The sequence below is a fragment of the Esox lucius genome, chromosome 17, assembly GCF_011004845.1.
Source record: "Esox lucius isolate fEsoLuc1 chromosome 17, fEsoLuc1.pri, whole genome shotgun sequence".
Lineage (NCBI taxonomy): Eukaryota > Metazoa > Chordata > Actinopteri > Esociformes > Esocidae > Esox > Esox lucius.
Window position 1 is genome coordinate 28,245,171 of NC_047585.1, and position 13,088 is coordinate 28,258,258.

Here is a 13,088-nt window from a genome sequence, read left to right on the forward strand (position 1 = left end):
TTTGGGTCAAACTTGACAGGGTAATCAATGGTCCCTAAACAGAATTGCTAGATGAAGTTTGTGCTATAGCTAACTTTATCTTGTACATGTCTTAGGGTGCAGTGCTGGCACTATGGAAGAGCATACCGACATACGTGGGCACAGCATCACCTTTAGTTGACCCTGTTACAGGCCCTGGATCAGGACAAGTTGATCAACCTGGACACACTGATTTCCCCAAACAGGGTTGGCTAAGCAATAGATTAAACGCAAGCTTGGCCTGAAGAGACACAAAGAATATTCAACCCAAAACTATCAGAAATGGACTTTGACCAAAGCTTCAACACTAATATTGAATGACAAATTAGTCCTAACATGTTCAAAACCAAAATATTAATTTTATTAAAATAGCTTGTAAATTGTAAATGCACTTGGAAATACATGTAAAAACATGTCTCAGTAATTAAATGATAATACACTTCATTATAATTTCAATATTCACTGCAGACCAAACTTTAAAAATAATATAAAATCAGTGTAGTCACTCTGAGAACGAGTCTCTTCAAATAACATATTTATTAAAACATAACGCATTTCCGGGATGGAGATGTAGGCTAAAGACACTGATTCTCAGGCTACTGGAGTGCCATCTCAGTCAGTAAAACTATTTTAATGAGACATGAATGTCAAGTAGATCAGTTAAATGCAAGTCTCATGTCTCTGAAGTCCAATAGCAGCAGCAACCAATAGGCCAAAGCAGAGGCCATAAATGAACTATTAAATACCAAGAATATCCGACATTTAATAGATTCTAATGTGTTTTCTTTACAATTACAGCTTTTTCTAGGTATCAAGCGACAATAGATATAGCTGATTACAACAAAATAATCCATAAAAGATAGTTAATTCCTTACATTTTCAACTGGATGTGTTGTTAATACAGCATCAGCATAATATGAATAGAAGCACTATCCTTCCATAGATAACCATGAAGTGAGTGGTTTTAATGATATGGGGCAAATCAACACACGGGACAAAGCACAGCATTTTTGGGGACCCATTTTGGCTCAACAGCACTATTTTCACTGACAGTGGCTAAAAATCACAGAAAGCAAGTATAATTAAGAAAAGAAAAGAAATTACAGTTTTAAAATACAAAAATCACAGTACATGGTCTTGTTTTGTTCCCAAAGGAGAAAAAGATCAGAAAATCATCCATTCAGAACTCCATGGCTCTCATAGGTTATGACAAGAACTCAGTCTGGGTTACAGTTAAATAAAACAGCGTTTGCTTCCATAACTCCACAGAAACAGCTAGTTGTGACTCATTCTCAATATTAAACAGAGCTCTCTGAGGCGGTTGTTGGTGGGGGGGTGTCAGCAGGGATGGAAGATGAAGGGACGGGGCTAGAGGCTTGGTCATGGCGCTCCATTTCAGAGAGCTCTCCCCGGGTCTCCTTCTCATCCTCCTCGGGGTAGAGTTCTGGATATCTCTGCATACACTCCTGCATGCCCCTGAACTGCTCCAGACATTCTGATCCCTTCACCTCCTCCTTGCTGTAATGGAAACAGGAAAAGGCCTCCTTAAAGGACGCCCCACAGGGGCCGCTAGCCATCCCTCCTAAACATGGGCAATTCCAGTTGATCTCCCCATTTGGCAGAATCAGACCTATGAGGAAAAGGAAAAAAGGTCATTACCAGAAAGGAGAACAAATACATGTTATTAGGTCTAATGGAGGTCAGCACGTCTGGCCAATTTACCAACCATTATAACCATGTGAGACAGTGGGACATTAAGCTCGGACGTCAGATCAATCCGCTTTGTATTTGAATTGATGTGTGTCTTATTTAACCTCACCTCGTTCTTCGTACGGGTCATCAGGATCTTCCTCCACCAATTCAGCGTTACTTGGTGTTTGGTGTTCCTCCTTGGTCACAAAGATAACACGGTCCTTGCCTACAATAGAGAAAAGAGGCAGAGGCATGGCAGTTCAAATTTCCACACAATCCTGCCTTCAGTTCCTCACTGTGGCGCTAGACTGTGACGTTCACGTTTACTCCTCTTGTAATAACCAACACACTGGCAAAAATGTGTTCCACCAGTTTCCAGCCTTTAGTCTCCCTCCCCAGGGCGGCTGCTCATCCAGTTTTTATAGTGGCTTGTCCTCCCAGGTCCACCAATGACTGTGGTGAAGGTCGTTTTAGTTTGGACATTGGAAAGACATTTGGCTCTTCAAGTCTCATTAACTTTTGAACAAAGTATTCAATTAACCCAATATTGTTGTCATTGTGATTACAGAAGTGTACACGATGTTGCACAGTCCATTTTTACCTATACTTTAACCAAGCTTAAAAATGTCTAGCCAAGGAGGACCAAGTGGTGCGTATCGAAGATGAAACCGATATACAAGATCTCAGGGATGGTGAGATCTTGTATATGGATGGATTCCCAATATACCCTGCCCGGGTTCGACCCAGATAGACCCTGTTGCATCATGGGATTTTAGTCCACTTCAGCTCAAACATATTCTCAAAGTGATTTCCACATTATATCAAAATTCAGATTTGATGGTTGTGAACAATGGATGGTACAGATAATAAGGTAGCGTTCTAAATTATCTATACTATATTCAACTAAACTTTATTACACTGTACTGAGCTATTACTATGCTATACATTACTGCACCCGTAATGTACTTGCAATGCCCAAACTTGGAAAACACAGAATTCAGTGATTGGTACAGATTTCGCCCAGTCTGGACTAACCCAATTTGGAGGTGGAGCTCAACAGAAGTACAAATCTAGTACCAAAAATGTCATAACCATGGAAAACTCAGTTTTACCACATGGGTGTATAAAGATTATGACCCTTTCAGTCAATATATTTTCAGATATTACCAGGTTTTTCTGTTGGATTGTTACGTAGGAAAATCCCCCGGTCAAACGTCACCCCTCCCTTGGTCAAGTATCCGCTCTCGCCTTGTCAAACATCACCCATTTAAGATTCAGTCTTCCCTTGGTCAATCGTCATTCTTACCCTGGTCAATCATCAGCCCTCCCCCTGTCAATCATCAGCACTCCCCCTGTCAATCATCAATCCTACTGTTGTCAATCGTCAGCTCTCCTCCAGTCAAACATCAGCAATCCCCTTAGTGAAGTATCAGTCAAAAGTATATGGAACTATTATCACATGGACTCAATACAGAAGAAGTGCTAGCTATTATGTTTTTGCGCTTTTATAATCACAAAATGTCACCTTTACTGAAATACTGTTGTGTACTTGCTTAGCTAGATTCAGTGGCATAGTCAATTCTTTAGTAGAACGGCTTAACTGAAAATAATGAATCTAGCTAAGCAAGTATACAACAGTATTTCAATAAAGGTGACATTTTGTGATTATGAAAGCTAAAAAACACAATGTTCAAATTGATCTTACCTTAGACAAGCTAGCAGTCCATGTGATAATAGTTCCAGTTTTTCTGCTCGTTTTATTCGCTGGGAAAAATCGTATACTTTAAACTGATGCTTTACAAAGGGGATTGCTGATGTTTGACTGGAGGAGGGCTGACGATTGACAAGGGGAGTGCTGATCATTGACAAGGGGAGGACTGACGATTGATTAAGGGACGGCTGACGATATACCAGGGGATGGCTGAAGCATAAACTGGTGATGTTTGACAAGGGGAGAGCGGATACTTGACCAAGGGAGGGGTGACGTTTGACCGGGGGAGGGCGGATGACCAAGGAAGAGGAAGAACAGAGTTTCTGGGGAGGAATGATAATGTTCCTAATATGGATGCTGTATGATTGTATCGAATGTCTCGTTTCCAATAACGGACTTTCAGGAACTTTTAGTCCAACGTAGCCTGACTGACATACTTGAACAATAGTAATGCAACCAGGTTCCACAACCCCTGCCGTATGAGAACAGCACGTGGACATGGTCCTCATTGACTACACACTGACCGGGAAAACGAAAACAGTCGCGTATTGAGGTTCCGGTCTCTGGACTAGTTAAAAGGACTCCTTTAACATGGGCTTTGCCAATGCTGTAACAGACGCAGCTACAGCAGAGATAAATACAACTGACACCTCTATCAATCTCTATGCACGTAACAGATACATACCTTCCTCCTTGACAGAGGACATTTCGCCGGTGTGGTATACACAGCCCTGTAGTACCCTTCGAGGTGTCACGGATTTCCTGATTGATGTTATACAACAAATTAAAATAACATACAGTACATTTGATCTTTAGTCACATCTAGGTATCCGAATAACGACCAGTAACTGCATCCTCATCTTTCACTTAACCCTTAAACGGTTTCCCGTCGGCGCATCATGACGTAAGCACGAAGGACCCCTTTTTGGGTGCCCGGTTTGTTTCCTGACAGTTTGTTGTATGAACTCTGAAACAAATAAGTGTCCTTAATTGGCGTTTCGATACACAACCGTAAATGTACTTATTTCACTTTTATATGTGTACTTACATGTCTTGGACAGTCCTTCTGACACAACCAGACTATCCTTGAAGTGTGTTGCAATGCAAATGTCAGTATAATCTCAGAAAAAAAACAACACTAACTTTCCCCAAAATGAGTTTTTATTGAGAATGATCTTTTTCCCAGAATACATTTGTTCGGAACAGCATTTTCTTTTTTTTTTTTTACATATTCAAAAAAACAGTTATTTTACACTGTAGAATAGATCGATGCATGGCTATATACAGAAAACCAAAATCCATGACATCTGGAAGTGTTTAATACAGTCATGCTCAAAGCAGACAATAAAAAAACACAAACAAAAACTTTGCTCACCCAATGTACCCCAACAAAGTGGGTAACAGGTATCAACGTGGCAAAAGTAAGATTACCTCTCCCTAAACACACCCAACCTCCATCCAGCCAGTTTCAACAGAGGACCTTCGGCTGTGGGTGGTTCACTTCAGAACTCTTGCAATGCACACTCACAAAATAAAAGGTAAACATTTGTTTTTGACATAGCTGGACCACATTCTTAGAGTCCTACACTCTTTCACCTGTTTAAAACCCATGTCACATGTCTGACAGAAACATGGTTATATTCTGAATCGTTCTGAGTCTGGTCCAAACCTTCCCTTGCCATCAAATCAACACCACAGATAAAGCTTGTACCAAAAGGCCAAGCTGAGAGGGTATACTATATACACTTGCCTATATCCTCACAGATGATGGAACTTGAGCAGAAAACCATAATTTTCCTATGTAGACTAGGTATGGAAAAAGGTCTAGTAGGAAAGGGACTGCCCTCATCCCAGTACAGTATACATGTTTGCATACTACATAGCTCTTGTCTCAGCGTGGAAAGGGACCCCCCCCCCAACCCTCTCCACCCTGATAGGACAAACATGCCCAGGCAAAATGTTACAATTGAAAGAGGGGTTGAGCAATGTGGTATGTCTAAAAGGGGGAGCTGGCCTCAGGCTGTGAATGTCAGGATGTAGTCAGTCCCACCACTGCTTCATGAACCAGTTTGGGCTGAACCTCCTGTGGACCATGTCAGGGGGAGATGCCAGAAAGCATCCAGAGAATACATTTCATTGTGCAGATAAAAAAATTTTTATTTAAATGGACATCAAATTATGTGAATAATAATAATAATAATAATGTTTAGTGAGACTGATCTGGGGGTATATATCCATGTGCATTCAGAGGGTGGTTTTGTCATAAGGTTTGGCAGCCAGTTGTTTGTCTAGAAGAGCAGGGCTCCCATGCTTCCCACCTCACTTTGCTCCTTCACAAAGATCTCAAAATACTGATAGATGATTGTGACGGCCAGCAGGATACCCGTTCCCGAGCCGATAGCACCCAGGAAGTCCGCCATCACGGAAAGGCCGCCAATACAGAGACCACCAAAGGCAGCCGCTGTGGGGATGTACCTAGAACACAGAGGCAAGAGTACAGCTCAATACACACTCAGGGAGCTGTGGGGATGTACCTAGAACAGAGGCAAGAGTACAGCTCAATACACACTCAGGGAGCTGTGGGGATGTACCTAGAACAGAGGCAAGAGTACAGCTCAATACACACTCAGGGAGCTGTGGGGATGTACCCAGAACAGAGGCAAGAGTACAGCTCAATACACACTCAGGGAGCTGTGGGGATGTACCCAGAACAGAGGCAAGAGTACAGCTCAATACACACTCAGGGAGCTGTGGGGATGTACCCAGAACATAGGCAAGAGTACAGCTCAATACACACTCAGGGAGCTGTGGGGATGTACCCAGAACAGAGGCAAGAGTACAGCTCAATACACACTCAGGGAGCTGTGGGGATGTACCCAGAACAGAGGCAAGAGTACAGCTCAATACAGACTCAGGCCTGAAGCGTTTTATTAAACCGTGGTAAATCTACAATGATATGGATTTTTATAGCTAAACGTTCAAGAGAAGGCTAAAACACACACAGGTTTGTATGGCTATCCTCATGGGGACCAGAAAATATAAATTGCATGCTCCCTTGCCCTAATCTTAACCCTAAACCTAACCCTAACCTCAATAAAGTAAAATGTATTCCAAAACTTTACCTTGATGTAATGCCTAACCTTAACCAACAACACCTGGACCTTTAAGAAACCCCAATTCTAACTCTAAAATGAATTGTAAGTTTGACCCAAAACCCTGGGCCGGAAATTGACTTTTGCCTGATGGAGACTGTCAAAAGGTCCCAATGAGTCAAATTATTTCTGGTTTTACTATACTCATGGGAACATTTGGTCCCCATGAGTATAAGTAGACATAAAACGCACACGCGCGCGCACACACACAATATTCCAAATGCTAAAAAACAGCATTTACAATTTGTTTTTATGTACTGCCAGATAAGAGACATAGTTCTGGTTTAGAATTGAGAGAAATGCGCAAGCATCAACTTGACCAGTCCCTAATAGGTTTCTACCTGATGCTTCTTCACAGGTTGCATTTGCTAGCCGAAAATATATTCAGCTTCCAAAAACGAATATTGGGAGCATTAATAGATGTATGTTCCAGACACATCCACCAATGCTGCTGGCTCAGGCTTACATAAAGGACAGGTGACTGTGTAGATTACCAAATACCTTGTTCAAGCATAAAGATGGTCAACTGTTAAGGTGTTTTAATATATTTTTTTTAATTAGTGTTGGTACTAATCTGTGTACCAGAATTACCTGGTACTTATTTTGGCATTTTCCTCTTCCCTTCCAATGAAAGCATAGTATCCCATTAACTTAATACACTGCTATTTAAAAAGAAACAAATGTCTGATTGACTACATTTGAGTAAAACAAAATATACCTGTTGAGTTCATGAACCATAGAGGTCTCTCTGTGTCCCCTCATCACCATCTGCTGCTCCTTTAGCTGTTTAGCCACCTGGGAGACCAAGCACATGATTAACATTACAGAGATCTCGATCTAAAGTACTTGTTCGTTCCAAATTAAACCAAATTAGTTCATGAATACATAACACAATGCTTCTCAACGTCAGGTCTTGGGACACAAAGTACAGCTTGTATTCATTCTAACACTAAGGGATTGACCTAGACCTGGGACACCAGGTGAATGTAATTAAATACCAGGTAGAACAGAAAACAAGCAGTACTCTGGGTAACCAGACTGACAGTTAAGAACCCACGTCAAACAAATGGACTTACATCTTTAGCAGATGAGCCGGACACCTCAATCCATGTCTTTGAGAAGAAGGCACAGGAGCCCAGCATGAAGCAGATGTAGATGGCAGCGTGGATGGGGTCGTCTAGGACCGAACCAAACGACTCCGGGGGAGAGAAGTAGTAACAGAGCCCACCCACAGGGTAGGCACGGGCCGGACCGCCTGAAGAAGTGTCCTGAAAACACACAAAGAAATCAGTCTTTACTGCTGGATATGACTCATCTCAGGTTAGTCTGCTGTCCCACCTGTGTCAGTCTTCAGTATCTATACAAAAAGAACCTATGTCCTGGGGGCTAGGGTCACTCTTTCCTGGTGTAATTTATCCAGTCTTATCTTTCCTGTTGGATCTTAAGTTTTCCCCTCCAAAAGACACTCACCCACCCCTAGGAACATGCCACAGGACCACCTGGCCTGGCGACTCCCATTTATCCCTGCCCAAAGTCCACCTGGTTGAGCTGTTAATCTAGATTCTACATGATAACTCCTGCTGTTGCGGCTCACAACTGATCGTGTAGCTATTTTTGAGAACTTCATAGCATTCACCAATATAAAGAAAAGAAAACATGGTGTCCCATATCATGTTTGTGGCAATATGTAACCCATGTCATCCAAACCACTCACTTTTAAATTGTCTGTTCAAAGAGAGCGATAAAAAAAAACATCAAGTTGAAATATCTTGAAAGTCTTCTTTCATTGGAGTTAGACAAGGTGTTTGTACTTACAGACCAGGTGCCCAATAGATTAACCAGGAAGTTCCCACTGAAGCGCGTGGACAGCATCTGAGAGATGACGTACAGGTTGGAGACGAGGGCTGACTGGAGGATGATGGGAATGTTGGAGGTGTAGAAGAGCTTGATGGGATAAGTGTTGTACTGGCCACGGTAACGGGCAGACTTGATTGGCAGGTCAACCCTGAAGCCCTGGACAGAGACAGGAGAAAAAGAGAGCATGTTGATTCCCTTCATTCATTTAGCGGCTGCCACTCCCGAAAACTACAGAAACAATATGGAAAATGTGTAGTGACAATAATGCAAGTGTATATTTTTAAACTGCCAATTGTTGAAAACGGCATATTTTCTAACAAGTGACTTAGCTTGTACATGTACATAATTTTGTAGCTTTCGAGGGGGGTACTGCTCTTGCTTTAGGCCAGACAATAAAGACAGTTACTAACCTGGAAGTATATGACTACACCAAAGACGAAGACGGTGGCAAGGAGGTTCATGAGATTGGGCAGGTTCTGGCGGTAGAAAGCCTCTCGCAGGGCACGAACCTTATCAGTCCGTGTGGCCAAGAGGTGGAAGAGAGCAATGATGGCTCCTTCAAATTCTGTGCCTGAATACATGGAAAAAAACAGTCAAGACTTCAGCGTCATTTCTACTGACCATTTTAGCTAACTTTGGTACCTGGGAGTTTCATGGCTCTCTGGATCAGCTCTGGACAATCAGACTTGTGCAGCCTGTCAATACACAGCCTAGGAGCCATGGTCTGATGTGAAATTACCACTTGCATAAATCGATGTATGTTTACATCTGATTAATTGGTAAATTCAGGATTTCAGACTAACATTTTCCCCTGGTGGCCAATTACTCTGATCTTTGTCTTTAACATGTGTAAACCCAAAAGGTCTGCTGTCCTTATTCCAAATCTGGTTTCTTACCTCTGCCAGTGTTGACTGTGGTGGGGCTGAAGGCCTTCCAGACGATGGTCTCACAGATGTTGGTGGCAATAAACAAGGAGATACCAGAGCCCAGACCATAGCCCTTCTGCAGCAACTCATCTAGTAGCAGCACAATCAGACCTGCCACAAACAGCTGTAGGGAGAGAAAACTGCGTTAGAGAGACTCCCACTGGAACCCAGTCAGACTTCCTCATTATATACCCTTTCTTCATACAGTCATTGAAGTCATCTGACAGTTGGATGGGTTACTGAATAGGATGTGAGCATATCCACCACCCAATCACTTCACTATAGACATTTTTTATAAGACTAACACCCTGATCAGAAGGGAGATTAAAAAGAACAATGCTAACAATATCAAAGATGGTACTTTGATATTCACCAGCCCACTTAGCTCTCCTAAAAATACCCAGATGACAGAACCTGCACCTAGTCTGCTTTGCTCGTTCTCTGAAGGAGGAATGCAATCAGGGTGTGAGAAGGAGGGCTCACCTGGATGATGATAAGCAGACAGATTCCAGCACCCATATCGGAGGGGTCTCCGTACATGCCAGTCATGACATACACAATGGCCTGACCAATGGTGATGATCATACCAAACACTGCAGGGAATAACAAGGTGTTAACAATGATACACATAATAAATAGATTCAGCTCCTAAAGTGCTTTTGAATAGAAAAACAAGTGCTTGCATAAAAAATATTATACATAGCGAGGGTAGAAAACATATGGTTTCATTCACAGTAGTGCTTAATCCTGGAAGGAAGTCAACAAAACTGAAATTAGAAATAATTGGGGTTTGTGGTATTACATTTCTGTGCTCCATTGAAGAGTGCCCGGTCTTTGGGGGTGTCCCCCACCTCAATGATCTTAGCCCCAGCCAGGAGCTGCATGATGAGGCCAGATGTGACAATGGGAGATATTCCTAGCTCCATCAGGGTGCCTGAGTGGACAAGATAGACCCAAGGGACGTTAACAGGAGACCAGAGCCTTAGGGAGGCTCAACAATTTTAAAGCAGAGCATTTTCCCATTCAGATGAAGTAATCACTCCTATTTATCAAATTGGCATTAGAGACTTGCATAGAGTGTGAGGCTCTTCTTACCAACGCCAATATTTTCTCTGAACATATTGACCCAGAATGCAATTCAGCATTTGACCAATGATACAGGATTTTAGTTGAAAACCCACCTCTGTTGGAGGCCAGAATAACTCTCATCCAATAGAAGGGATCTGCAGAGTCTGATGACATGATGCCAAACAGGGGAATCTGGAGGACAGAGGTGACAGATCCAGGTGTGTCATCATATATCATTCATTTAACATGTTAGAAAAGAGTGAGTGAACGTGAAGGCAGATAGTTACCTGGCAGCACACAAGGAAAATAAAGAGAGTGATGGCTGTCCATAGTACCTTCTCCCTGAATTGAATCTGTTGAACACAATTACAGTGAAACATCAATGCAACAGTGAATGTAAGAACAACATAACATGAACACGTTTATAAAGGTGTAAGTAAAAGTTACGTAAACCCTTTACCTTTCTTTCAGGTTTCTGTATTTCTGGTAATACCGCACAGAACGGCTTTATTACCTCTAGGAATTTGACTGAAAACAGATAAAAGGAGGTACGTTATATACCAAGCACATCATAATAAACATACATCAACCCCAAAAAATATCTTATTATAGAAGGACGTGGCATAGTGGTACACGTAATGCAAAATCTCTCTTTTGGAGTTGGGCGAATTCAGTATGAAACAATACCTTACGATTCAAAAGCGTTTATCCAATTACAACATAATGAATACCAGCAAATGGTTTTCAGTAAGAATTCAATGAAAATGAAAGCTATGTGGCAAATACTGTTTGAGTGAGTGTTAGCTATGCGTCGTCATCACTATTCTGGCTGTCTGCTTGCCTTCTACTGCATGCTAAATAACTTGTAGCGTTTGCTAAAGTTATCGAGCTCTGATATACCAATTACAATGTAACCGTAACACTGGTTGATATATAAGGTAATTCATGTAGATAACTGGATATTAAGTAGTTGACAAAAAACCTTAACCAACTACAGTAGTTAGCTAGCCAGGGTAATTACTGTGTTAGCAAATAGCTAACGTGAGCATGCTACCACTGACAGACAGCGGATATGTTAGCTAGAGCGTTACACACTTAAGAAATAAATATAATTTTTTGTAACTAGTTTGTTACTGCGACCGGAATGTTTACAATCACAGACAGCTCATCGCTAGCAACTTAAATGTTAACTACATGTAACCTAATTTAAACTAATAACGTTAGCTAACTAAGCTAGTCTAGCTGGCAGTAGATACAATGAAAATGGCCTTCATAGCTAATAGATCCATTCATACATTTATTTTTTAAATTGCTTGCATCTGATTCATCAAACCTTCCCTGCTTAAATAAATAGTAATGTAGTTAGTATTCTATACGTTATTGTGGTGGATACTTACTACCCATGATTATTTCCCAAGCCTTAGCTACGATCTTTGAGTGTGCGGCCCCCTGTATGTCAATGAGTCTCTTCGGTCTTCTTACTACGGATGGAAAGCTCTAGCTACTCCCAGGAAAGAAGGCACTTTAGAGACACGTCACCACTACCCAAGCTCTTCGTCTTCAACCTTCTCTGTGGTCGTGTTCGCAAAAATCAAAAGGTCTGCCGACTGACTGTGTTACTAAACACAGCATCATAAATAGTGACTCTGTATATAAAAACAGACTCTTACAGAAAAATAATAAACAAACTGTAAAAGAAACGACACTAATAGATCAGTCAGTAATGCAACGTTTGCCCATTTAACTTTGTGGTTCTGATTCTCTCGAACACAGCCTATGTTCACGTCCCCTTGATTAGATTTCACAAGCATTAACCAATGGTTGCATGGTATATCATCAAGGACGTCACGATTATATGTTGCATAGAAGCATAAAACCCGCAAAAAACCCAGAGGCGCAAAATAGACCGATATTCGTGACGCTTCAGACCCATTCAGACCGTAGTTCAGTGGCTTGCACATACGAAGTGGAAATACATCGTCTGTAGTTGCTACTTTAATTGAAATCCTAAAACATATTGCAATTTTTTACAACCACGTAAAAATACACACTAACGCTTTTTTGTCAAAAACAAGCTTATATCGAAATATTGATTAGCTGGCCTGCAAATGCATGATTCGACGCGATAATGATCGGTTAGACTCGATTGTCTTTTTCTTTCTGATTAGGTAGTTATCGTCAGTGGAGATATCTACTGGAGAATCATTTGCTGCTTATCTTTACAATAACTTAACTTTGGTTTGGGTCTCTTGGAGTCAAATAAGATTTTCCCAATGAGGACTTGAATGACAATTTGCAAACGCCATCCCAAATTTATGTTAATATTCTCGTATTTTTTTCAGACACTTAATTTAACATGTAAATATGTGTTGAAATAGCTATTAAACTATCACTCTTACTACGTCATAGCGATTTACTGATACCAGAGCTACTTTGGCGGGTGCCTTTTGTCTTCAGTACATAAACCAAGATAATTTTAATTGTTATTTAAAGATGTGTATATTATGGTTTAATCTTTATACATTACGAATGTTATTAAAACGTGCAAATGAGCCAAATAACGCCTACAAATAATTATGTAACATAGGGCAATGAACATTTCAAAAACAGACTATTAATGTTCTCTCAAGGATGCATTTGTTTCCATAAACCTTGTCTCATCGA

General features: G+C 41.2%; 2 protein-coding genes across 2 annotated transcripts; both read right to left on the reverse strand.

The window, feature by feature from the left end:
- Window positions 1–357: 357 nt before the first annotated feature.
- chchd4b (coiled-coil-helix-coiled-coil-helix domain containing 4b) lies at window positions 358–4,348 on the reverse strand. The gene is made up of 3 exons (XM_010881577.2): window positions 4,107–4,348; window positions 1,838–1,936; window positions 358–1,648 (listed from the first exon to the last, which is right to left on the reverse strand). The coding sequence occupies exons 1-3, from the start codon at window positions 4,126–4,128 to the stop codon at window positions 1,317–1,319; spliced, it is 453 nt and encodes a 150-aa protein (XP_010879879.1). The 5' UTR covers window positions 4,129–4,348; the 3' UTR covers window positions 358–1,316.
- Window positions 4,349–4,560: 212 nt separating this feature from the next.
- Window positions 4,561–12,182, reverse strand: sec61a1 (SEC61 translocon subunit alpha 1). The gene is made up of 12 exons (XM_010881576.4): window positions 11,822–12,182; window positions 10,885–10,952; window positions 10,712–10,777; window positions 10,538–10,616; window positions 10,159–10,290; window positions 9,840–9,949; window positions 9,327–9,480; window positions 8,841–9,001; window positions 8,389–8,586; window positions 7,650–7,841; window positions 7,292–7,368; window positions 4,561–5,896 (listed from the first exon to the last, which is right to left on the reverse strand). The coding sequence occupies exons 1-12, from the start codon at window positions 11,826–11,828 to the stop codon at window positions 5,710–5,712; spliced, it is 1,431 nt and encodes a 476-aa protein (XP_010879878.1). The 5' UTR covers window positions 11,829–12,182; the 3' UTR covers window positions 4,561–5,709.
- Between the last annotated feature and the right edge of the window lie 906 nt (window positions 12,183–13,088).

Excerpts from the sequence above, each read along its gene's own strand:
- chchd4b (XM_010881577.2), bottom strand. The coding sequence starts at position 4,128 with ATGTCCTCTGTCAAGGAGGAAG. Across the intron at positions 1,937-4,106 it reads GTCCTCTGTCAAGGAGGAAG|GCAAGGACCGTGTTATCTTT; the intron begins GTATGTATCTGT and ends TCTCTATTGTAG. Across the intron at positions 1,649-1,837 it reads TGACCCGTACGAAGAACGAG|GTCTGATTCTGCCAAATGGG; the intron begins GTGAGGTTAAAT and ends TTTTCCTCATAG.
- sec61a1 (XM_010881576.4), bottom strand. Across the intron at positions 7,842-8,388 it reads ATCTATTGGGCACCTGGTCT|GACACTTCTTCAGGCGGTCC; the intron begins GTAAGTACAAAC and ends GTGTGTTTTCAG. Across the intron at positions 5,897-7,291 it reads ATGGTTCATGAACTCAACAG|GTACATCCCCACAGCGGCTG; the intron begins GTATATTTTGTT and ends TCTGTGTTCTAG.